Source organism: Trachemys scripta, chromosome 2, assembly GCF_013100865.1.
Source record: "Trachemys scripta elegans isolate TJP31775 chromosome 2, CAS_Tse_1.0, whole genome shotgun sequence".
In the NCBI taxonomy this organism is placed as follows: Eukaryota; Metazoa; Chordata; order Testudines; family Emydidae; genus Trachemys; species Trachemys scripta.
This window is the reverse complement of record NC_048299.1, coordinates 40,971,195-40,998,888: the sequence shown is the minus strand read 5'-3', so window position 1 is coordinate 40,998,888 and position 27,694 is coordinate 40,971,195. Positions and strand designations below refer to the sequence as shown.

At 41.1% G+C, this 27,694-nt stretch overlaps 1 protein-coding gene across 1 annotated transcript in view; it reads right to left on the bottom strand.

Annotated features, from left to right (window-relative positions):
* ADAM22 (ADAM metallopeptidase domain 22) overlaps positions 1-27,694 on the bottom strand; it is a 197,503-nt gene that overhangs the window by 152,043 nt on the left and 17,766 nt on the right. The window contains exon 3 of the mRNA XM_034760385.1: positions 23,111-23,187. Coding sequence (XP_034616276.1) covers positions 23,111-23,187 — 77 coding nt within the window. The remainder of the gene's footprint in view (positions 1-23,110; positions 23,188-27,694) is intronic.

Genomic DNA, 27,694 nt, shown 5'->3' with positions numbered 1-27,694 from the left:
GTTGGATGGGGCAGGAGTCCCGGGGGGCCATCAGGAATGAGAGGAGGGGTTGGATGGGGTGGCGGGGGGCAGTGAGGGAACAGGGAAGGGGGGTGGATGGGGCAGGGGTCCCTGGGGTGAGGGGGTGTCAAGGAACACGGGGGGTTGGATGGGGCAGGAGTCCCGGGTGGTGGGCCATGACCCCCTCGTGGGGTGAGGAGGGAACCGGTTGTTACGATTTTGGCAGCTCATCATTGTATATCCCCCAGCAATGTATGCACTTAGCAAACTTGAGAAAAGCAACAATCAATAGATGGTAACATAATAGTTTAAAACATTTTTTTTTAAAACCTGAGAGGTAAAGCAGAGTTTTAAAATATGAGTTATGTTGGCAGTGTTTCTTTAAGGTCTAGCTTCAAAGTTTTTAAAAAGCTAGTAGAAACAAACATAGAATCATAGAAGATTAGGGTTGGATGAGACCTTGAGAGGTCATCTAGTCCAACCCCCTGCTCAAAGCAGAACCAACACCAATTAAATCATCCCAGCCAGGGCTTTCTCAAGTCAGGCCTTAAAACCTCTAAGGATGGAGATTCCATCACCTCCCTAGGGAACCCATTCCAGTGCTTCACCACCCTCCTAGTGAAATAGTGTTTCCTAATATCCAACTTGGACCTCCCCCACCTCAACTTCAGACCATTGCTCCTTGTTCTGTCTTCTACCACCACTGAGAACAGCTTAGCTCCATCCTCTTTGGAACCCCCCTTCAGGTAGTTGAAGGCTGCTATCAAATCCCCCCTCACGCTTCTCTTCTGCAATAAGACCAGTTCTCCTCATAAGTCATGTGCCCCAGCCCCCTAATCATTTTCATTGCCCTCCGCTGGACTCTCTCCAATTTGTCCACATCCTTTCTGTAGTGGGGGGCCCAAAACTGGATGCAATACTCCAGATGTGGCCTCACCAGTGTCGAATTTAGAGGAATAATCACTTCCCTCAATCTGCTGGCAATCCTCCTACTAATGCAGCCATTAGCCTTCCTGGGAACAAGGGTACACTGGTGACTCATATCCAGCTTCTCGTCCACTGTAGTCACCAGGTCCTTTTCTGCAGAACTGCTGCTTAGCCAGTCGGTCCCCGGCCTGTAGCAGTGCTTGGGATTTTTCCGTCCTAAGTGCAGGACTCTGCACTTGTCCTTGTTGAACCTCATCAGATTTCTTTTGGCCCAATCCTCCAATTTGTCCAGGTCACTCTGGACCCTATCCCTACACTCCAGTGTGCCTACCTCTCCCCACAGCTTAGTGTCACCCACAAACTAGCTGAAGGTGCAATCCATCCCATCATCCAGATCATTAATGAAGATGTTGAACAAAACCGGCCCTAGGACCGATCCCTGGAGCTGATACTGGCTGCCAACTAGACATGGAGCCATTGATCACTACCTGTTGAGCCCAACGATCTAGCCAGCTTTCTATCCACCTTATATTCCATTCATCCAATCCATACTTTTTAAACTTGCTGGCAAGAATACTATGGGAGACCGTATCAAAAGTCAAGATATTTCATGTCCACTGCTTTCCCCATATCCACAGAGCCAGTTCTCTCATCATAGAAGGCAATTAGGTTGGTCATCCCTACATATACCATAATAAAAGTCTACTGGGTAATCAGTGCTGTATTTAATTACAGTGGGCTGTTATTGCCAGAGGGCAACACCCCAGACAACAGGGAACCAGTCTGGGAGGGACACGGGGGCCAAGCGGTAGTGGGACACCGGCCTGCAGAGGGCACTCCTGAGGGCTGGTGAGCTAATTCCCATAGATGACCAGCAGGAGGCGCCGCTGGGTGAGTCTGCGCATTGCTACAGAGGGCATCAATGAAATAAGTTTAAATCCTCACTAACCAGCCAAAATCAGACTTTCATGGGAAGGTTAGAAGTATCAGCACCAGCATACTTGGGAATTTGGGTACCAAATACTTCATCTCTATTACTCTTCAATACAGCAAGACCTAAAAGAACGTGAACTCATATGACCTTCACAGTCAGGTGTAAAGCTAGATGAATCCATGTAACTACTTGATAATTAACTACTTGATCATTCTTGATCATTGTCATATCCAAGAAATCCAGCAAAGGGAAGAGCAGCCTAGGATTAAAAGTGCCAAGCTGCAGTGGCAAAACCCATCCATATATCTGCATAGCATTTGAACACTACTGCATCTATTCCAAATGTAAAATCACAAGCATGCCAGAAATCCATTAACAGTGACTTTCTGGCAATCCACTGAAGAAGAGTACATTATCTTATACGATAAAAGAACTGGAGATCAAAGAATGATTATGGATATGTACAGGCAAAATATCAGTCCTCTCTCTTAGGAAATGTGTTGTAATGTAAGGGTTATCAAACAGTTCTTGCAAATAAGAAATAAACCCTTCACTTTATGCCACAGTGAAAAGATGAATAAAGCTCTCCAGCCACATTTTCTCAATAACAGTGGGAGCTATTTATATTAATCTCTTCTGCTAGATTTTGCTAGATTGTATATCAGATAATTCTCTACAAGTTGCTTATTTTGTGATTTATGTTTATTATTAATTGGTTGACATGGAGCCTAGAGAAGATATTCCAGTGGTTGGGGCATTAGCCTAGGACTGCTCTGCCACAGGCTTCCTGTGTGATCTTGGGCTAGTCATTTAGCCTGAGTTCCCCATCTGCAAAATGAAGATAAATGCACTAAAGATTGTGAAGTGCTCAGATACTGTACTAATGAGAATTATATAAACAGCCAAGATAAATAGGCCAAATTTATCCCTGGGTAAACTTCAGTGAAGTTTCCTCAAGGACAAAAGTGGCACTTTTTACATAGATAGAGTTGCACTGGTATTCTAAAGGTTTTAGGCGCAGTCCTGGCCCCTTGAAGTTAATGGGAGCTTTGCCATTCAATGGGACCAGGATTTCACTCCATGTGTAGCATAGAAGACTCTAAAGGACAGAATAAAATTAAGAACTTTCCTCACTGTTGGTTAGAAATTGCCATAGTCTGTTAGCAGTTGCCTTTTACGTAATCTGGAATTTGTGCTGAAGTAAATCTCTATCTTTGTTTTTTATGCTTACCTTAAATATTTTCTTATCCACCGCAATAAGAGTTTTACATTGAGGGATGGACTGTAAAAGCAACTTGATGGATTGTAAAAGCAACTTGAAAAGCATAAATGGTATTATTTAGAAGAATATATTGTATCAGCACAGAAGGTTACAATATCATCACAGCAGAGGTGAGAACAGTATGGATGAGTTAAATTGGACGTTGTGCCCTTTTTTATAATGTACAAAGAGTGTCCACAATACACATGTTCTGAGACACACACACATACATACACTCAGGCAACCTCCCCCTCCCACAACAGATCCTAGGACAAATTCAGGAAAGGCCAGACTTGACACTGCTGAGGTTTCTAAGATAAAGAAAAACAAGAGTGAGGCGGGGGAGAAAAACTTTTTGGAGGAGAAGGGGGAGAGGGGAAAAAAATCCAACTTCTCCGACCCTCTTTGTATATCATAAACAGGGGCACAAAATCCAATTTAAAAACAAAACAAATCCTTTTGTAGGTCATCTTTAATAAAAGTACAAAACGAACCTCTTTTCTCATCACACTATGCATCACACACCAAATGACAGTACTCTACTTTCTTTCAGATGGAAGAAATAAAGTAAATGGAACAGAATGAGGGCACCAGATAAATACCTTCTAACTTTTTGACATTTATTTTTCTAAACAATACAAAGCTATTAGCATGAGACAGTATTTTATTCAGTTGATATGGGGCTCTTTTCTCCCCACACGAAGCTACTTGTGTGCTGGAGTAGGAGAATAGGACATTAAAAATATAGTTCTCTTCAATAATGTATCTAAATCATTTTGCTATTAAGGATTAATATAATCACATATTTCACTGAATAACTAAGATTTTGATGTGTTTATGTGATGCAAATTGTTTTGTATTTCACTAATAGAAGTCAGCCTTGTGATTTAGTGCCTTATTTGAAGTGCATTGTAAATATACGACTTTTGTTTTCAATGCTTGATTCTTTGGTTCATTTACCATCATTTAATAAGAGCACAGAAAATAAGCAAGTGAATCAAAATAGAAAACAAAGAGATATTTGAAATAATTTAGAGGAAAATATATAGTGTATCCTGAGTTGCTCAAATCAGAAGTGTATAAAAATGAAAGCTTTATTGTTAAATTTTTACGGGAAGCCAAGGGAGGGATATAGAACAGTCAGATAGTAACAGTGCAACCATCTCCCAAACAAGTGCATATATATCTTACAAAAGCAACCCTAATGTGTGCCTATATTCTAGTAAAAACTAATATTTACCCTTATGGAACACTTCCTGTGAAGAGAAGGAATAATCTACATGGGTATATTGTGCATATCAGCCATAGGGCACAAACAAACACTAACATGTGAGCAGCACTCTCAGATCCCTGGACAACACTCTTCCTGTGAAATGTGAGGGTATGTCTACACTGCAAAAAAAAAAAAAAGACAGACAAACAAACAAACGAAAAACCACAGCAGCAGGTCTCAGAGCCCTGGTCGACTGCCTCAAGGCTAGAAATAGCAGTATACATTCCCGTTTGGGCTCTGAAGAAATCAAGCAAGGAGGATGGGTAGACATAGACCACAAATGAAGTGGCCACCTTCAGCCCAGTGCTCTCACTGCTGGCTGGGAGTCTACTGGTGTGTGCACCATCACCTGGGATTTGATCTTGTTCTGTGCATGGGAGTGGTGGAAGGGGTCTTCCAGCAAACACTGGGCAGAATGATGTCATGTTGAAGATACTTCTATTGCTAATATAAGTAGAAAGTGATTCAGTTAGTGTGATATGTGCAAAACCCTTTATGCTCAAAGTTTTGTTTTTTAAAGTCAGAAGTACATTTTACTCCAAAAATTAAATTAATACCCAGGTTTCATTTGCAAGCTGGTCCTAACCAATGAAAGCAATTACAAACACAAATATCTAGTGTAGTTTATACACCACAGGTCAAATGGGAAACTATACACAAAGGAAATAGGTAAAATTCTGAAGTCTTTGGTATTGAACATCAATGGCAAAATAAAAAAAGAAACTAAAAGATTACAAATTTGATCACAGAACCAAATCTCTGTATAATTTATGAATAGCCCTTTATCTTTGTCATAGAAATTGTGATGAAAGCAATAGAATCTATTGTTTTGATAAGACAATAGAATTTGTGTACAACACAGTCCAGCATTGCTACATGCCATCTGCAAAGTATTATATGCTATCAAAGTAAGATTTTAATACTGGATGTTGATTCTCAGTCTTGCAGAATAAAAATTCATTTCATATTATTCTTGCTGATGTCCTTAGTAAAACAGATTTTAATTACTTATTTTGCAACACAAATAACTTTACATCAGAAATTATATTCATATATAAATTCCCAAAGTTTTCAAAAAGAAAATTAACACAGACACACATGCACACACACACTTGTTCATCTTTAACTGGATAATTTTAAGTCACCAATTCCCTCTAGGAGTCCTGTTGATGTCCACTATTTTCATTCCCTCACACCTCCTCTCCCCACTAGACCCTGCTTTTCAGTGATTCTCCCTCCAACAGACAGGGCTTGACAAGCTTCCATTCAAATCAACATCAGCCCCATTGCTCATCTGACAACATTACTGATAACAAATTGGGGCCTGATGCTACAAAGTGCAGAGGATTCCCCTCCCATTGAAGTTAACTGATTAAATGGGAATTGAGGGCACTTAGTAACCCCCAGAATCATGTTGGTCACCTTTTCTATCTCTTCTGAAGTGGAGTGACTGGAAATCTACACCGCATTTCAAAGGACCTTTGATTTATAAAAGAGCATGATCTTGTATTCATTTTTATATTCTATCCTAATCCTTGGGCATTTTGTTGGCTATTTTGGCTACTCCTCCATGGCTAGAGCAGAGGTTTTGCCTGACTGCAGGTCTTTTTCCTGAGTGATGGCATTTATTTTAGAACTCAATGTGTACACACAATTTAAATTATTTCTTTCAATAGGCAGTACCTTACTTCTCTCAACACCAAATTTCATTTGCCAGTGTGCTGTCTATTCAGCTACCTTTGTTAGGTCCCCTTGAAATTCCTCCCAGTTTTCACCAATCTTGACTAACCTAAATAATTTTATGCCATCCACAGATTTTGCCACCTCCCTGCTTTCCCTTTATTCCAGATCATTAACAATTGTGTTAAACACTACCAATATTAGTCTAAGACTTGGAGCTCCCAGCTGTTAACCTTTTGCCATGTTAAAAACTGACCACACATTCCTACTTTTTGTTTTCTATCTCTGAGCTAGTTTCTAATCCATTACTTCACCTCTTAGTACTACTTAGTTTGTCAAAGACTTTTTAAAAGTCTAAATAAAATGTGTTAACTCGTTCTCCTTTTTCCACAATTCTCTTTGCTCACTTGCATATATTTGCAAAACTAATTATATATCAACCTAATTTGCATCTATGAATGTCTATTTGTGTTCCCAAATGCAGATTTTGTACACACAAATTGATGTATGCACCATTTTTGTACATCTAGATAGATCTAGAGGCCATTTTAAAAAAACATGGCCCATAATGTCCAGTAAATGCCAATTGGCTATGGTTTTTCAAAACACTTATCCACAACGGCTATTAACACTTATTTCATATTATTAAAGCTTATTTGAGATTTAGATGCTCTAGATCAAGCTATTTTAAATGAAAAATTAAATGGTGAAAGCCACCATGACTTCAGTGAATGCTTTTGCTATTTTAATATATGGCCACATGCAATCAGTTAAAGAAAGATGTTTACTACATAAGAGTATTTGAATATTCACTGGATTCAATAGCATTTTGTCATAGCCACCTTTAACTTTTATGTAAAAAGCTGTAGAAGGTTTTCATCATTTCTGTTTACATTTGTAAATGAAAATTATATTTTTCATTAAATTAAAAATAACAGTAGCTGCCTCTGATTTTGAGTTTCCTACTTCAGAAACGTGGTTTTCAGAGGTGATGTGCACACCCACAACTCTCCGGGCTTGTCTACACTAGGGATTTTTGCACCATTACAGCTACACCGGTTAAAATGCCCAGGGTATATGCATTGCAGTGATGTGACTTCCCTCAGTTTCAAATGGGGCTTTATACAGGTGCAAAAATCTCTAATGGAAACAAAAAAGGTTCGGCACCTCAGAAAAAAACATGCCTCAGGTTTCTTAAATTGGGCAACTAAAATTAAAAATCATGGGTGAAAATTTTGAGAAAATTGCTATGGTTTGGGATAAGCAGCAAGTACCCTGGGAGAACAATTTCAGAGATGGGGCAAAAGAGACAGCAAGCTTTAAAAGGGAAGATCCTGAGGTAATGGAGCAGAAAAGATTTTAAAGGAAAATGGGGGCTTCAGGGAAGACTGGGGAACAGGAGAAAAAGTAATGATGCTAGAGCAGGAAGGAGGTAGAAAACAGAAGGTGGTTAGATAAGAAAGCAGCAGCAGAATAGGCTATCAAGGGAATAATTATATCAGCAGGAAGGAGACCTACTGATCCATGGAAGAAGAGCTCTGTAAATTACAGTACACAAAATACAAGTTAGGAATTGTGAATAAGGCACAGTGTTCTCACATCACTTCATGTGGCTTTCATGATTACCTTGGTGTTTTCAGAATTCCACACTGAACAATACATATAGCCAACAATTCACAGCAGAGGATTTATGATATTATCTATAGTTTAGGAGCGTTATGAGCAGGGACTCTTGTGACCCAAATTCACTCTTAGTATAAGCGGGTATAACTCCATTTTTAGGATAAGTTCAGAAAAAAATTCTCCCTGTAAAATCCACATTTCAATATAATAGTTAAATCAAAAAAAAAATTTTTTTAAATCCCCACACTACCCAGGGGCTTTTGTTGCTGCAGTAGTCAATGGAATTTAAAGATGCTCGCAAGTTTGCAGGATTGGGCAAAAATATGTTAATCAACTGGACTGGTCCCTTAGCCCAAAGCCATTTTTAAAGGAGATCATAAACATAATACATTATTTATCTTTATGGATTAACAATACATATCTCCCAAGTGACAGAAAAAAAGTAAAACCAGAGTAAGTCTGGGCACTGTCACCAGTAAACAATGAAAATCACTGTAGTAGTAAAATGCCCAACATGTCTTCAGAATGATTATAAACTTTTTGTGAAGAAAGTCTTCAAAGTATAATGTTTATTTTCCTTTAACAATTTTTCTCAATGAAATCATTTTAACACCTTGGAGATGTAATTCACTTGGTGCTGATAATCCCATCTCCAACATCTGTTTCAATCACTGCACTGTAAACCAACACATACTGCTTACAATTTATGCAATCAACTAAAAGCAGTAAAGTATGCAATATATGTTATTGTTTAATGGTTTGACCTTTCCAGAAAACAATATTTTTGTTTATGGTTTAGTACATTATCACGAGAAAGAGAGGACATATAGATTTTGTATACCCATATAAATGTTGTTAAATGTTTTATATGGGAAGTCAAGGATCATCGAGCTTTAAGTGGTGTTTCAGAAGCCTCAGGGAAATTCTCATCCAGGTACTTAGAATGGTCTCACAGAGATGCACTTTGACACACAAAATAATATAGGATACATTATAAAACTGAATGAAATTGCTTCCTTTTTCAGTTCAGCGAATATGTTAAACGTTTCTGTAGGCACCAGTTAAACTTTCCTGTACTATCAAACAAGCAGCAATATAGGACAAATCCTGGTCCCAATGAAGAAAAAGGCAATACTTCTATTGATATCAATGGGACCAGGAGACCTCAAGTCAGCAACTGCTTAAAAAATGCAAGATCTGAAATTATGGCTACACTATAGCTTAAATCAACATAAGTTATGTTGCTCCCGGGTGTGAATTAGCCACTCCCATGAGTGACATAACTTATGCTGATTTAAGCGCTGGTGTGGACAGTGCTACATCAGTGGAAGAGTTTCTCCCGCCGACATAGCTACTGGTGCTCAAAGGGGCTGGAGTAATTAAGCCGACAGGAGGGCTCTCTCTGACCAACCTGATTGCCTTCTATGATGAGATAACTGGCTCTGTGGATATGGGGAAAGCGGTGGACGTGATATACCTTGACTTTAGCAAAGCTTTTGATATGGTCTCCCACAGTATTCTTGCCAGCAAGTTAAAGTTAAAATGGATTGGATGAATAGACTATAAGGTGGATAGAAAGCTGGCTAGATCGTCAGGCTCAACGGGTAGTGATCAACGGCTCGATGTCTAGTAGGCAGCCGGTATCAAGCGGAGTGCCCCGGGGTCGATCCTAGGGCCAGTTTTGTTCAACATCTTCATTAATGATCTGGATGATGGGATGGTTTGCACCTTCAGCTAGTTTGTCGGTGACACTAAGCTGTGGGGAGAGGTAGGCACTGGAGTGTAGGGATAGGGTCCAGAGTGACCTGGACAAATTGGAGGATTGGGCCAAAAGAAATCTGATGAGGTTCAACAAGGACAAGTGCAGAGTCCTGCACTTAGGACGGAAAAATCCCAAGCACTGCTACAGGCTAGGGACCGACTGGCTAAGCAGCAGTTCTGCAGAAAAGGACCTGGTGACTACAGTGGACGAGAAGCTGGATATGAGTCAAAAGTGTATCCTTGTTGCCAAGAAGGCTAACAGCATATGGGGCTGCATTAGTAGGAGGATTGCCAGCAAATCGAGGGAAGTGATTATTCCTCTCTTTTTCGGCACTGGTATTGCGTCCAGTTTTGCTCCTCCCCACACACACACTACAGAAAGGATGTGGACAAATTGGAGAGAGTCCAGCAGAGGGCAATGAAAATGATTAGGGGTCTGGGGCACACAATTTATGAGGAGAGGCTGAGGGAACTGGGCTTATTTAGTCTGCAGAAAAGAAGAGTGAGGGGGGATTTGATAGCAGACTTCAACTACCTGAAAGGGGGTTCCAAAGAGGATAGAGCTCAGCTGTTCTTGGTGGTGGCAGATGGCAGAACAAGGTGCAATGGTCTCAAGTTGCAGTGGGGGAGTTCCAGGTTGGATATTAGGAAAAACTATTTCACTAGGAGGGTGGTGAAGCACTGGAGTGGGTTACATAGAGAGGTGATGGAATCTTCATCCTTAGAGGTTTTTAAGGCCTGGCTTTGATGATTTAGTTGGGGTTGGTACTGCTTTGAGCAGAGGGTTGGACTAGATAACCTCCCGAGATCTCTTCCAACCCTAATCTTCTATGATTCTATGACAGGGTGGGCAACCTTTTTGGCCTGAGGGCCACATCGGGGTTCCAAAACTGTATGGGGGGCCGGGTCGGGAAGGCTGTGCCTCCCCAAAGAGCCTGGCCCTTACCTCATATCTGCCCCCTCCCACTTCCCAACCCCTGACTGCCTCCCTCAGAATCCCTGACCCATCCAACCCCCCCACTCCTTGTTCTCCCCCACCCCCTATTGGAATGTGGCCCTACGAACATGGGCGGAGGACTCAGGAGGAGCAGGGGCAGCCGCACAGCTGGAGAGAAGTGGCGGTCCCCTTCAAAGCACCGCTTCTCTCCGGCCAGCTGCGTGCCCACCTGGTGCTCCTCCTGAGTCCTCCGCCCATGTTCGCCGTGCTCCCGCCACCGGCACCACTCCCCTGCCCCTGCAGTGCAGCTCCTCTCCCCCCCGCGGGGGTGTGCCGGTGCTGAGCTGCCCGAGTGCGCAGCCCTGCGGCCCCCTGTTGTTGGGGGGCCCTATGCCGGGGCACCCTGTGTTCACTGGTAAATCTGCTCCTGAGCCGTGCCACCCGGCTGGAGCCAGCCATGCCACTGCGCTGCCAGCATGGCGATCTGAGGCTGCGGGGGAGGGGGAACAGCGGGGAGGGGCCAGGAGCTCAAGGGCCGGGCAGGACGGACCCACGGGCCGGATGTGGCCCACGGGCCATAGTTTGCCCACCTCTGTTTTATGACATCCTGGTAAAACTCCCATCAATCTCAATGAGGCCAAGATTTCACCTCTAGAATCAACAGTTTATAGACTATGTAAGGGTTTGATCCACTTCCGATCCAGCTCAGTGGAAAGATTCCTATTCACTTCAGTGAGTTCAGGCTTTAATGTAGTATTGTAACAATGTCATACTGACAGCAATAAGGATTTTTACTAATGGGCATTGATTTGGGACTAATGAACAGAAGGCTTTGCCTCTCAACTACTATGACATTTCAGATGAATACTTGCAAAGTACAAATGAACCCCAATAAGTTGTGTTTTTCACCCTTAGGCTTGTGCTGTGATATTCCATTAACTTCAGTGAAAGCAACGTTTGAAGTTTAGATGTAAAACAAACAAATAGAAGATTCAAATGCATTCCAGTTGCTCCCCAAACACAGAGACATAATAAAATTCTAAAACTAAAAACACAAATGCTTCACTCTTGTGATTTATGTCATCATAAGAGCCAGCAATATCTCAGTGCAATTTACAGGCAGGATACAAGGAAGCGAATCTTATTCACAATTCCTTCAGCTGTGATTCTGAAAATGTAAAATATTGCTGTGTTTAAATGCCATAGATATTTCTTCAAAGAACACAGGGACTGGCTAAAATGTGAATGAATGTACTGGCATTAATAAAGGGAAAGATGATCAGATTTATTTTGTAGTTTAAGACTAAATTATAACATTCAAAACCTAAAATTTCATTGTCAGAGGGTAGCTGGTCCCTGTGAGTAGACCAGGCCCAGCTCCCATATCAAAACAGGTGACCCCTATTGAGCGAGTTAAACAAGGCAGGCTACACAGGCCTATCAGAGAGCAGGAAGAGGAGAAATGACTGGGGCAAGCTATGCCTGGGAAGAGGAACCACAGAGGGGTGGAGCTAACTCTGGTGGTGGGTCCCTGGAACAAGGGGTCAGATGCTCAGGGAGTTAGCCTTGGGGCTGGTGTTCCAGAAGGGAGCAGAGCTAACTGGCTGTGAGAAGGGAAGCTGGTTGGAACTTGGAATCTTCAAGAAGCAGGATTACCAGAGACCCTGGGGAGGAGAGGCTTTGACACCCTAGGACAAAGGGTGAACTGAGGAATTGCTTTTGTCTATTATGTGCTTATGTTTGGACAAATAAATCTGCTTAAAGGAGATTGGGTATGGCAATGAGTGCTTGTTAAGATGGGGAGAAGCCCTGCCATGTCCCATATGCTGGAGAACACAGGTACTTCAAGCAGCCCCACATATATTTATATATGGAGATATACCTATCTCATAGAACTGGGAGGGACCCTGAAAGGTCATTGAGTCCAGCCCCCTGCCTTCATTAGCAGGACCAAGTACTGATTTTGCCCCAGATCCCTAAGTGGCCCCCTCAAGGACTGAACTCATAATCCTGGGTTTAGCAGGCCAATGCTCAAACCACTGAGCTAGCCCTCCCCCCTGAGAGAAGGGGAGAATGAGGTACCTCTTTGGTGCCCACTGAAGAGGGGGGAAACAGAGGCAGCATGCACAGAACAACCTTTGGCCACAAGGGGGTGCTCGGGTGGTGGCCACTGTATTACATTAATATAGTTATTGAGCGCAATTCACCTTTTTAAAACCTAGAAGAAACCAAATGGAACATTACATAGTACAAATTAAAGGAGGGTAATATAGTTAACACCAGCCAACATGGATTTATGGAAAATAGATCTTGTCAAACTAAATTGACAGCTTCTTTTGATGGGACAAGTTTGGTTGATTAAAGTAGTAGGGTTGATATAATGTACTTAGACCTCTGTACGGCATTTGAGTTGGTGCCATGTGACATTTTGATTAAGAAACTTGAACAATACGTACAAGATCAACATGGCACATATTAAATAGATAAAAGCTGTCTCACAAGTCACAAAATACACTTATAAATGAAAACAATCATTAAGTGGGTGTATTTCTACTGATCTACTGATCCCACAGGGATCAGCTCTTAGTCCTACGCTATTTAACATTTTTATCGGTGACCTGGAAAAAATATAAAATCATCACACATGATATAGAGATTGGCATGGTAAATAATGAAGAGGACAGGTCACTTGATACAGAGCAATCTGGATTGCTTGGTAAATGGGAGCAAACAAATAATATACATTTTGATCTGGTCAAAAGTAAAGTCATGCTTCTATGAACAAAGAATTCAGGCCATACTTGCAGAATGGGAAATTCTATCTTGAGAAGCAGTGACTGTGAAAAGGACTTTGAGGTCATGGTGGATAATTAGCTGAACATGAACTCCCAGTGCAAAGCTGTGGTCAAAAAGGCTTCTGAGATCCTTAGATATAAACAGGAGAATATTAAGTATGAGTAGGAAGGTTGTATTACCTCTCTATTTGACACTGGTGTGACTGCTACTGGAATTCTGTGTCCAGTTTTGGTGTCTGTAAGAAGGATGTTAATAAATCAGAGAAAACTCATAGAAGAGCCATGAGAATAATTAAAAGATTAAAACATGCTTTGTAGAGAAAGACACAAGGAGCTTAAATCTCTTTCATTTAACAAAGAGAGGGTTAAGGGGTGACTGAACACAGTCTATAAGTAGAGAATAGAAATTTGGTAAGAGGGCTTTTCAATCTAGCAGACAAGTATATACCAAGAGCCAAAGGCTGGTAGTTGAAGCTAGACAAATTCAAATGAGAAATAAGGCACCAACTTTTTAACAGTGAGGGTAATTAACCATGGAACAGCTTACCAAGGATTGTGGTGGATTCTTCATCACTGGCACTTTTTAAATCAAGACGATGGTTTTTTTTTAAATATATGCTCTGGTCCAGAAGGAATTCAGGGAGGACATATGGTCTGTGTTATACAGCAGGTCAGACTAGAGGAGCACAATGGTCCCATTGGGCTTTAGAATCTATATGAGATCACAAATAAAACCTCAGATTTGGTCTTACTATATACGAAGAAGCATTGGCACCAGTAATCATATTTCTGCACAGTGGATATGTTTAATGATAAAAAACTTTAAAAATAAAAATTGAGCCACTCAAAGCCAGTTTATCCAAAAAAAGTACAACACAATTCCAAAACATGCTAACATATGTTGGGGTGTATAATAATTAACCCTGGTGAACATTAATCTTTAAAGCAATGATGGGAGGGAGGAAGTATTTGGTAAGATTGTTTTTTTACGTGGGTGTTGTATAAGTTTGCCTCTAAAGATGAGGGTGGGATGAGTTACTTTACAAAATGGCATTATGAAAGCACAACTCAAACTAGCCAGGTAGGGTTTTGACTCTGCAGGTGTCTAGTAAAACTGCTTGGATTGGGAATCATAAGCAAATGGTTACAAAAATATAGCAAAAGAGTTTAGACCAATCACACTTGAAGGGCTTGATTCTCATTTGCGTTACGGCCTCTTTACATCACTCTGGCATTAAACTGGACCTTAAAGTGTGTGTGAATTACAGTACACACACACTTTACATTGTAAGACTAGCACAAAGAACCTTGCTATAAAAGAGTATCAGGCCCAAAGTGTAACTATACTAGATACAGTGGGGCCAGATCCTCAACCCCTCGCTATCAGTGCAAAACAGCTGTGATGCTGCAGAATCTGACCCCTCGTGATTCCCCCACACATAGGAATTCTCAGGTGGTGTAGTGCTGGCACTTGGGGGAGGGAGCAAGAGAAAGGGGCATACTTTGATGCATCTTCAACTCACTGAGCCCCAGCTGCTAGAACAACTGGGGCTACATGCAGCCAGGCATAGGTTAAAGCAGCTTTTAGGGGACTGGCCTGGCTTCCAAGTAGATTCAGGATTGGAGGGCAGCAAAGATGGCTTGAAACCAACTCTGCCCCACCAGATGCCTCCTCAAGTCTTGCCCTGAGTACAACTCACCCACACGGGAGGATCTGGCCCAGCAACACTCCTTGGATTTACACTAGTGTAATGGAGAGAAGAGTCTGGCCTAGTTCTTACACCAAAACAGACAGTCTGGTGGTCCTGTGTGAGGCATCCAGGAGTGGACTATAGCACACAGTCTGAAATCATTTAACTGCTTCACCAGTGCTGTAGGTGAAGACTCAAGAGTGGGGATATACTATAAAGACTTGCCTGTAGAGAACTGGCATACCTTTGCATATGTCAGCACCCATATCCATTTGAGTTGCACGTGTGGCAAAAGTTTTTGATTCAGGGCGCTCTTAGAAATTTTTCATTTACAGTTTACATGACACATTTATAATAATATTAGTGACTAGCTGCCAATACAAATTTCAAGAAGGTTTTTAGCAGCTTGTCTTCTCATGGGGAAAAAAATCTGGCTTTTGGCTTTTAAATTGTCTTTCATTTTGTTTTGTTTTGTTTTTAAATGAAGCTTGTGATCTGACATAGGATTGAAAAACCTTGGTTGAAATATGTTCCCATAAGAAATATTCCCACTTGGAATATGGAATATTTGTCTCTCTCTCTCTCATCACAGACTACAAAAATTTGTTTGGTGGTGTGGATGGGTATTTAGTTGCTGTAGTGCTATTTACCTTCTAAGTAGCATTAATAATAAGTGAAGTTAAAAAGACATTTGGAATCTTTAATGTTTAATTGTTATTTAGTGAATGCTGCTATGTCTTTGTATGTTTGGCGATAAATTAAAAGAAAAAAGATATTTGGTGAAAATATACTTCTTCAGCGCTCCACATACCACGTTTTATTGATTTCTAATGCCGTTCATTTTATACTCTACATTCTACAAGGTGACTTGGAGCCTTGTTTTGAAACATCTTTCTTGTTCCAGTTATCCTCATCTTTTTACAGCACTGTTTGTTCTCTACGTATCTACCTTAAGAACTTATTGTGACAGATGGACAATATTCTGCAATATACTGAACAAACCTTATGGAATTAAGATAAACTTTACTGAGTTAAGTTAAAACTTATTGAAGTAGAGTTAACATCTCTGGGAGAATTGTATTAAACATACAATTCCACAATAACACATATGCCATTGCGGAATTGTATGTACCCTCTCTAGTAGGAGAATGGTAATGAACTTCCTCAGTTATCAGCCTGCGGAGACACAAATATTCTAGTTCAAACTGGATTCTCTAAAGTTTTGGATTAAAAGCCTGAGTTTAGGCTGACCTGGGGGCCTACTTCCTGATCCAGCAAATAGACAGAACCTCTGGTCCATGAAGGGCCCCAATCCTTAGAGAAGGATTGCAAGGACTTGGCAAACTGAGGCCCTATAAGATTGGGTGCCAATTCTGAGCTGAAGCTCTGATGAACTTGTAACCACAAGGATGCCCTAGGGTAGGGTATTAAAAGACTGCACCTGCCAGAGCCCCTGTGAGAGTTAGGATGAGCTCTGGTAAGCTTATTAGCATCCATGTAGGTTCTTTTATTGTTTTTTTATGTTTTCTCTGCAATGCTTTGTACCTTAAGAATAAAGTAGGCTTGCTTAGAGAGAGCCATGTAATAGCATATATCTGTAGCAATAACACTGTTACCTGTCTCTGAAGAGAAAGCAAGCGGATGTCCTAGGGCAACCTGTCTGTGCTGGGAATGACACAGTGAAGGCAGGGAACTGTCCAGCCTGGGAATACTACGGTCAGAAGAGAGATGGACATGTGTCTCCACCCAAGAGAGGCAACAGCTGGGGAGCTGAAAGCCAAGAGTAGGTGCCCTTGATGAACCACTGAGGGGAAATACAGGTGCAACCACCCTGAATTGTGACCCTTAAGATAGACCCCATTACTGTAATATCTGAGCATTTCACAATCTTAAATGTATTCATCTTCACACCACCTTGCTGAGGTAGGGAAGTGCTATAATCCCCATTTTACAAGATGGGGAACTGAGGCACAAACAAGCTAAGTGACTTGTTCAAGGTCACCCAGCAAATCTGTGGTGTAGCAAGGAACTGAACCCAGTCTTCCAAGTCCCAGATCAGCCCTCCCTGCCGCTGGCCCATCTTAATCTGATACAAGGGCCCAAGGAAACATTCTGCTTTCCATTACACACAGCAATTCCACTGATTTTAGTAACTTACTCCAGATTTAAGGCCAGGATGTAACAGAGCCCTACATTAGTGCACAGGTGAGGGGAGTGTGCAAGGATCCTCTCTCCTCATTCCTCTTGCACAACCTACCCAATGGCCTGTTACAACTGCAGTCTGGGTGCTCAGGGGAATGCAGGGACTGGTCCCTTGGTGCCCCCCTGGGAGCACACAATGTCCCAAAGAAGAGGCATGGCCATATCCCTTCACTGTAAATAATCCCCACCCTAGTAAATAATAGTGATAATGCACATACTACTATAACTTTCAATTTGTTCAAAACAGCGCTCTTCTGCATTTGAGCTTTCATGAGCATATAAAGACAAACCCTTCGTATTTATACAGACTGCCTATAAAATGATGGCTTGCTTCTGAGGCAGGCTTTTAAAGCCTCTAATGGAGACGGCACTGGCTAAAATAGACAGCTGCACCCCAAGTCTTGTGCCGACTGGTATGTTCACACAACACCCACTGCTGAGAGTTTCCACCATTGCATTTTAAGTCAGCAGGCACTTGTGCTTTTTCTAAGGCCTGGTCTACGCTACAGCTGTAAATTGACCTAAATTACGCTACTTCAGTTACGTAACGGAAGTCGACGTAACTTAGGTCGACTTACAGCTGTGTCTCCCTCCAACTTACCTTACTCTTGTCGGGGAGATGGAGTACAGCAGTCGACGGGAGACCGCTTTGCCATTGACCTAGCATGTCTTCACCAGACCTGCTAAATTGACACCACTGCGTCAATCGCAGCATTGCCAATTTAGCAGGTAGCGTAGATATGGCCTAAGCTGGGCTGGAGTGTGAAGGTCACTCACTCCATGCAATCCACCTCATTTAGTCCTTCTCCAGCTTAATAAAAACACTTATGCCTTTTTTGTGTTTTTTTTCCCCCGAGTATTAAAGGCAAATAAAATTCTTACCTTGTGGTTATATGTATGCTAAAGAAAATGTACTGAATGAGGTGTCTCCACTCCCCTTTTCTAAGCTTTCCATGCACTTCCCCTAGGAGAATCCCTCCACATTTTGAACTCTCAATCACTAATCATACTATATATAATCCTATTTACTGTTCTGTAGAACAATCTTATAGCTGCCCTCTCCCCATCCAGTTAATGAGCTTTTTTTTAATCCATTCTGTGATAGATTAGCTCCCCATAAACAGATAGATACACTGTGGTCCAGTTCTCATAAAGGCAGATGTATGTGGTTCACAGCAACAGGTCATTTCAGAAAAATTCTGGAAGGGGGGGCGGCAAAGTTGTGTCAGTAACCCCCACTTATGCCTCCTTGCTGAGGCTGTGGCTGCTTGTGGTTGGTTGGCGGGCCAGTCCCATCACAGAGTGGGGGAGGCAGGTGGGTGGGGTTTGGGCAGCAGGCATCTCACCAATGGCCAACCTAGGGCAGGGATCAGGGCTTTGTCACTCCACATTCAGCTCCAACCCAGACCACTGCTGATGCTTCCTGACCAGCAGCACAGAGAGCAGGGATAGTGCCAGAAGCTACTCAAGACAATTTGCCACCCCTTTTCTAAAAGGCCTAGCACAGCAGATTGGGTTGGGCCAAATCTGACACTTTAGGCAGATGCCCAAAAGTCGGGAGGGTGGGGAGCAAACCAAGGTTGGGATGGCTGCCCCCCATAGCACATGATATCCTGCTTCACAAGACTAGAAATGTTTCAGACTCAAATATGTTGATTTTCCTATACAATTTCTTACTTAATGATATAATTACAAACCAACTTGAAAGTATAAATGGTCAATTAACTATTTTAACAGAAATATTAGGCATAAATTAAGAAATACTCATTTCGCTAGATGCCAACCAAGCTTCACAAACTTGAAGGAAAAGGAATCAAAAAACAAGCATACTTAATTGTTATGCATCTCACACATGATTCTGGGTTGATCGCCAGATTTAGATGTGCTCTGAAGTAGGGAAGCCTAGAGCAGCACTGTGATACCACAGCTAATAGTGAATTCTGAGATTTGATTTGATAACACTGAAAAAAACAATAATGACGACGAGCATGGAATGAATGCATAGGAGGCAACGGTATCATAAAACACTGATGCCACTAATGCATTTCTGACTCTTGCCTGAGGGACTGAACCTTTTAAAAATACAGCTAGTTTAGCCTGAAAGCTTCTTCATAAATGCTTTAGCCAGTTAAACAGACAAACTTGAAACAGACACAGTATTTTATTAAAGCTTACTGTAAAGATATTATTGCAACTAAAAAAAAAAAAAGTATGCAGTGGAAAAAACACTGACTGCACAGGAACCTACATCAAACTTTTGATTTTCAGCCCAAAACCCTCTATTCATAACATTGAGTTTATTTCATGTAGGAAGACACATTTATTACATATGAACAAAAATGCATTTTAAAACTGCCGCAGATTCACAATAAACACCATATGCACACAGATTTAAATTCTGAAGTAAATCAAAATGTTATAACAAAACATTGCGAAATTATTTCCTCTTTCACTTTCCTGTTTAAAAGACTGGCCAAGACACACACACACACATTCAGGGCCCTCAATTTTTAGCAACCCTTCACATGTCAGTGCCCATCTGTTTTTGTCTGTATTTTTAAATGTCTGTTTCTAGCCCTTTTTGTTGCAGAGATCACCTTCAAAATATAAAGAAAGCTCCATGGTTGACAGCTGACTGAGTAATTTTTTCTAAAAACCAGTGATTACTCATGAGCCACAGTAGAGCCAACCAAGGCTGGGCTTTGGGGCTTTTGAAGCCCATGACCATCAGTTTCTATTTTTTGATGGAGGGGAAGGAGCCCAAACTGAACTCTACTTTTGGGGAGTTTTTCACTAGTGGTGAAAGGATTCCACAAACTCCTTCTCAGCTGTTCACAGCGAATCCAGTTCTTCTTCTGAGCTATGAAAATGGCCTCCAGCTACGGGGTGGGGGGGGAGTGGGGGCAGCTAAGCGGAGGAGCCAGATTGGCCTGTAGTTGCTGACAAATGATGTGGTGGGGAGGCAAAGGAACAGGAGGCCCTGCTTCCTCTTACTCCCAGATTCAACAGTGGCAGCCACTCTGGGAGGGGTGAGGAGGCAATGCAGAGGATAAGGAGAAAGGTGTGTGGGGGGAAATAAACTTCAAATTCTTGGCAGCATTAGACCCGTTGGTGAACACTTGTGAGAGGAGAGGTTGCCAGGAAGCATCATATGCAGAAGCCAGAAGGGGAGGGGATATTTAGTGTGTAAACATTTGGGGTGGGGAGGAAGAGACAGAGCTGTCATGGGGGGAAGGGAGAGACAGAGAAATATGGGAGCCTTCAAAAGATTGAGGGGGAGAGATAAAGATGCTGGAATGTGAAGAGAAAATGGAATACAGATGAGAGCAAGGGGAAGACACAACATAATAGGAGGGAGGGTATCGGCATGAATGAGCAGGCAAATATAAACAGACAAAACTGAGAAAAGGGAATGGTGATTTTCAAATAAAGAGACAGACAAGGGAGAAAGGAAAGATAGTAATGAAAAACAGAGAAAACAGTAATGAGAAATGAGAAAATGATGTGAAGATGTATACAATGAATCTGGAGAGAGACAGAAAGAAAAAGCAGGGGATGAAAAATGGGAGAAGAGAACAAATGCAAGAAATAGCCCAAACTGTTAAGCTAGTGAATTTTATTGAATCAATTTATGTTCCTTTATTTTATTTCCTCGATGACCTCTTATCTCTGTTGGGGAATAGAATGGAATCACAATTGCGAATACATATTTCTACTACTGGCTACTACACATTATGTATAGTTAATTAACTAGAGAAGAAAATAGACTATTACCCCAAAATCACCAGAATACATACTAAACCCTTGAGTAACAATGGAGAAGTAGCCCTAAGACCTCTAGCTTAACTGGAGAATTGTCTACTGAAACAATTTTCAAATGATGGTTGTGACACACAGACATATCCGGGTTTTTTTATACTGCTACCAAAATCAAGGCATCCGAGCAAAGGCAGATAAGATCCAGGTTTTCTGGAACAGAGGAGACTGAAAGATGCTTCAAAAATTGCCCTCTTCCTACCACTTACCAATTTAAATTAATGTAACTCCAAAAGTTTGTGGGGGCTTGGCGGAGACAAAATCATCTCCTTGACACTCCCCAAAATACAAGCGCCAGCAAGAGCTGATGATGCCACTAACACATGCCTGCTTCAGCACAGTTTTAGGTATTAGTGCTAATATCAATATTTGCAGAGGAAACAGAATCTCAAACGTTGGTGTTGGCAAGCAAGTGATTAACTGATTTTCAAATATATTGTTATAAAGGGCCAAGTTTCCAAACTGGTTTCCAAAACTCCATCCACAAATTTGGCATACACTTCTGTTTGTACATCCACAAAATTGACATTCCTCTCCCAAACCCCTCAAAAAAGTTTTTATTTTTCATAAATAAAGGTCTGATGCTGCCATAGAAATGTAATATACAAGTTTGGAAATAAAAGCAAGAACTCATTCTAATTATAGTAAAGACAAAATATATATAATTTTGAATATAACATCTGTTCCTGGGGACATACATTAAAAATACATTTCCCATGTTGTTCTGGCATCCTTGGTCCTTCCTTTTATTTGATAAGATTTGTGCATGAGCAAATGCAATTTCTGAAGCCCTTTTGAAACCTTGCATAAAATGTCATATTACAGGCCAAATAGCACCTTTCATTTTCATCACTACATGGGGAAAACTGGGGACAGAATTTAGTTTACATTATATTACTGGTTTGAGAGAGAACAGATTTTTAGATTTTGAAAAACATTGCAGTTCATCTCTTAGGGCTGGATTGTGGCAGCGTTACTCACATTAGGCCAGTTCCAATGGTCATTGAATGTCCTTTAAGAAAAAAAGGGTAGCCCAATCTGACCTCTTTAGGGGCAAAAAATAGATCCTACCCTAAAATAAGCTTAATTTTAAGGAGTTTAAATATTTAAATGTACAGCATATTTCCATGAAGAATAAAAACATAACTTTCATAGAAAAAGCTACTGAAGAAGTTCATAGTAAAATAACATCCTCTGCTTGTCTTTCCAAATACTATTAATATTTGATTTCTTCTTATTAGACAATCCTCAGGCTGACACTACAGCTGAAATCCTGAGCCTACTGAAGTCAATGGGAATTTTGCCATTGGCTTCAATGGAGCCAAGATTTCTCCCTATCTGTTATAGAAGTTATGTTATCTGTACTTGTACACCTATATATGTACATACATATGCACACACATACACACACACTATATACTACTCCTTTTCTGTAGAAGTGTGATCTTCATGCATTGTATAATGCTTTTAAACAATGTAAACTTTCTGCAAACCCTTATTCTTATGATAGAACATAAAGTCTAAACGAAGTGCTTCAACCTTATCAAATTTAAATATATCAATAATTTTTGTCAAATTTCTACCATATTGATACGTTCACCTGAAATGTTTCAATTTTGTCAGATGAGAATTTTCCAAAAGAAATCTGTTGCATCAGAATTAAGTATCAGGTTTCATCTATAAGTTCGCTATTGTTCAATCACTTTCTTTAGTCTGAAATTCACTATGCTAATGTTTTATAACACTTCTCTTTTCTCAAAAGATAAGGAACTTATCTGCAAAAACATCACTTGCACCATTCACCTTAGGCTTTCGACAACTAGCTGTAAGTGTTATTAGTGGACCTCTAACATAATATGTTCAGGGTTTAAAAGCAAATAGTTACCAATTTTCATTAGCTCCTTGTCTAATGGGGCACAGCAATTTGCCTGCACACTATCAAGTGCAGAATTACTGACTAAATAATAATATATCTTACAAAACATCTTACAATAAGGTTCTTAGTAAGTAGCAATATTTGAAAATATGCCAAAATATACAGAGATATTTGACAAAACAAGAAAAAACAAATACTATTTCAAATCCACTAGATACATACAAATATTATTTATTATTGATATTACTGTAGCACATGGGGACCTCAACCAAATTAGGCATCCCATTGTGCTAGGCACTTTACAAATACAGAATAAAAGACAGTCAGTACTTACTGGTTTAGCATTACATCTAGAATGAATGATGACCCAAATGCATCAACCTGGAAGCTGGCTCGGGCAACATGAGTGGACTGCAACGTTAAAAAGATTGGAATGTGTTAGCAGTCTGCTACGTCAAAATGCACCACGTAGATTTGAGAACATAATATAGACAAAAAATGAAATAAAAGTACTAAGCATCAATATGCCATTAGCCCAGGAAACATTCTTACTGTTTAGTGTACAAATATGTTGAATAATGGTTTTTTTTTACTATATTATCTGATTTTATTCAAGATATAGAAGTAGCAGGATATATAAGTAGCAGGATATATTTATTGCCCAATAAATAGAGGCAATATTCCCTTTCATAAATTTCTACCTTTAAAACCCATTGTCAAACTTAGCATCTCTGCAGGTAGGAGTTTTCGAAACAGCATCCTGTATTGGGGTGTTATTTCTCTAATGATACATCACTGTTGATCCACAGGAACTGCAGGACACAATACCTTTCTTTGGAACTCATATTCTCAACAGAAAGATAAAAACAACCCAAACCAACCTTCCCTGACTAACCATTTAGATTGCACCTGGGTCTGGAGACAAATCTGTGGAGAATAGCTTGACAGCTGCTAATATGAAGCACGCTAACTTGGTTAGACTGCTTCATTGTGGTCTGGTCTAAACACCCTCAACCCTCATTGAAATTATATGGAGATGGAAGGTACTCAGCACCTTGCAAGATCAAACCCTTGATCTTCTTGATGCATGGAATTTTCTCTCTTCAGCGCACATACATAGGAGTGATAGCAGTGTTATAAACTGCTAAACCATACAGTCAGCTACATTTATCATGTGATTTCTGGCCACCTCACTTACATTCTACCCACTAATCTATCTCGGCCAGAACAACTTCCAACATTCCAAATCCCTGAACAGCTACAAAGAGCTGCCATTTAAAAAACCTAAACAAACAATGTGCTAGAGAAGTCTCATTCCTTCTCTCCTAGCCAAATGTATCCTTCCTTCATTACCACCAAAATTACACTAGTCCAATATTTAGTCCTACTCAATGACATGTATAAGGTCTGATGTCTCACAACCTGCAGGGCTAGAAATGGGAGCCTTCCCCCCATCTCCGTTAGAAAAGGAAAATTCCCAGTTTTCCAATGGGACACAGAGCACATACCACTAGTCCTAGAAAGTCCCAAGAAACTAAACTGCAAAACTGATTTTTCTTTAAATAAAAAGCCATTTTTAGACCACTTTGGAGGAATTTTAAATTAGTTGCAATTCTTCTTTCCCTCTGAACCCTGTACAACTGGACTTGTAGTAACTAAGGCAGAGGGATTTAACGGCTTTATAGGCAGAGGGATTAAAAAAGTACTATTTTTTTCTTTAAAAAACCCTCATAATACATTTCTGTAAATAAATGCAATACAGGCTAGTGCAGAGGTTGGGATGGCCTGCACAACTCACTACAAAGGTGTGGAAGCAAATGCCATTTTTCAATGCTTCTCAATACTACGGTTGGTCCAGTCCAGGGAGCAATTTACAGAAGCCTCAAGTTTGTCCTAATTTATGGTCATCTGCCCATTGACCCAAGAGTCTTTCAGCACCTAGAGATTGCACCCTTTCCCCTCAGGAACATCCCTATGCCTGAGGTAGTAGGCAGGGGCAGCTCTAGCTTTTTTGCTGCCCCCAGCACGGCAGGCAGACTGCCTTCAGCGGCTTGCCTGCAGGAGGTCCCCAGTCCCGCGGCTTCGGTGTACCCGCCGCCGAATCCACGAGACCGGTGGACCTCCCGCAGGCAAGCCTCCAAAGGCAGCCTGACAGCCGCTCTGATAGGGACTGGCAGGGCGCCCCCACGGCTTGCCGCCCCAGGCACGCGCTTGAAGCGCTGGTGCCTGGAGCCGCCACTGGTAGTAGGGGGTGTTGTGGCTTAGGGACATATGCCAAATCTGTGCCACCCAGGTACCCTGCATATACAAGTGGAATCCTCACAGAGGCAGATAAGCCAGCTTTGGGGTTACTTTGCAGAACAAAATAGCCAGAGCAGAATTGGGCCCAATAGATTTTTACATTTCATAAATGGGAGTTGCGATATTAGGAAAGTTAGCCTGCAACACATGTCGCTCCCTTCTACAAAGTGCAGAGCTACGTCACTTCCACAAAGAGGTCCACAAAAAGAAATGCCTGGGCAGCTATATTGGGCACAGTGAGTGCTATATATTCACACTGGAAGGTCATGTGTTGAGAAAAGGCTGTTCAGTAAGGTTTCAGCATAAAGAAGGAAGGAAAATAGTGAAGTACAGTAGAACACAATTTGAAATCCAATCTGTCATGTTTGTACCGACAAGGTAGTGCAACCAGCTCCCAGGCTGGCAAAAGCTTTGAAAAGGAAAAAATAAGAAGGGCGGCCCAAAAAACTACAGAGAAAATCCTCCTGGAAAGGCTTTCTGGTGGATGCTCCCTGTTTAGAGCTGTGAAGAGGAACAAGACAATCTTCCTTGGCTTTAAGAAGAGGAAAGTTAGGTTAGTCTATTCGGGGGCTCCCAAGGGTCCATCCTCTTTCATAGGGAGAAGCTCTCCTCACTGCTGTCAGTTGCTAATGATATCATCAGCAAGGTCAGAGCAGCACTGACTGCACTGAGAACAAAAACTCACACTGGCTGCTGCCCTTAGAAGGGGATTAGTAGGGAAATAATGGGAGCTCCTCCAATGGTAGTTATTCCCAGGGAACTGGAGAAACATCCCCATCTGCACAGCAGATGAGGAACAGCAAGGAAAGCTAGGCTGGAGGAAGAGGAAAGGACCAGAGCCCCTGAACTTCCCTCTTTGGAAAGTCAATGTTATTTTACAAAAAGATTCCTGAAGGATTAAGGAGGGATGAAGGCCCTGTAGCCTTGCCTAATCCTGGACTTTGGCATGCAGGGAGACATTATGCCTGGTAGAGTTCACAGTACTATGGCTAGGTCTACACTGTGGGGGGGGGGGAGGCGTGTCGACCTAAGATATGCAACTTCAGCTATGTAAATAGCGTAGCTGAAGTCGGCGTATCTTAGGTCGATTTACCTGGCCATGAGGATGGCAGCGAGTCGACCGCTGCTGCTCCCCTGTCGACTCTGCTTCCACCTCTCGCCGCGGTGGAGTTCCGGAGTCAACTGCCGAGTGATCGGGAATCGATTTTATCCTGTCTACACTAGACGCGATAAATCGATCCCCGATAGATCGATCACTACCCGCCAATCCGGCAGGTAGAGTAGATGTACCCATAGGGTACGACTCTCCTATCTTTCCTTGTCTACGTCTCTTGAAGCACTGAACTGCTCCCAAGTTTCCTGTGCTTCTTGCAGCCCACAATGAGCTACCAGGATCAAGTTCTCACAGACATCACCTTATCCTTTCCATGCCTGGAAATATATAGTGGAGACATATTTGCCATCAATTTCCTTGGTGGAAAAGGAAGACATGACAAGTAAAGGGAATTACACCCTTTTGGTTTGCTGGCTTCTTTTTTAAAGTACGCTGCATGAGTATTTTGTTGAAGATTCACTAATATGGGAAGTAAGAGTATTAAAAACAAGTGACAGGGGTTCCCCCAAAAATACAGACCCTAAGTACAAATTTTAAAAACAGGGTGATTTTTTTTAAGTGCTTAGAAGATAAGTAGTATTGCTGAATCCAGTGGAAGTTTGAGAGAGAATTTGGGTTGGACCTTCTCTTCAAAATGGTCCAGTTTTGGTAATGAAATGTATGTGCATATAAATCCCATGAATTTAAACCCTGCTTTAGTTGTAAGAGCCAATGTAAAATTAACTATGGAGCTGCTAGGGTGCCTCCTTATCGATATCTTTTTATATATACAATTCACATATTTATAGATTTTAAGGCCAAAAGACACAAGACTATTATGATCATTTAGTCTGACCTCCTCCATAACACAGGCCATAGAATGTCATGAGGTGATTCCTCCATCAACCCTCTTATTTCTCATAGAGCTACTGCAGATCTTTTAGAAAAAGACATAGAATCTTGATGTTAAGACTTCAAATGGCAATGAATTCATCCCATCCCTGGATAAGTTGTTCCAATGGTTAATTACCCTCACTGTTAAAAATATGTAGCTTATTTCTAGTCTGAAATTTGTCTAGTTATGAGATTCCAGGCATTGCATGCATATTTTTATACACATACACAGTTTTACACATACAAATTACACACAAATGTATGTGTGTATAAATTATATATATATATATATATATATATATATATATATATATATATATATATAAAAATACACACACTTTTCATGTTATGACTTATTTATTGCATTACAACCTTTAAAAAAAGAAAGTGTGAAGTGGTACAATTTTTATAATCATCCCTTTCATGTAAAATTAGTCAATATCAGGAGAGTGGGAGTCTTCTGAAACTTTAAAATTATAGGGTTTTCAAGATATTTAGAATTATTCTGAAGCCTTCACTGAGTCTTCCTACAGCAAAATTGTTCAAAACCCCTTCAATTCTCTCTTTGTTATGCACTAGAACTGAAGTGGTGACATAATTTTTAGGTGAATTTGATGTGCTCATATTCTC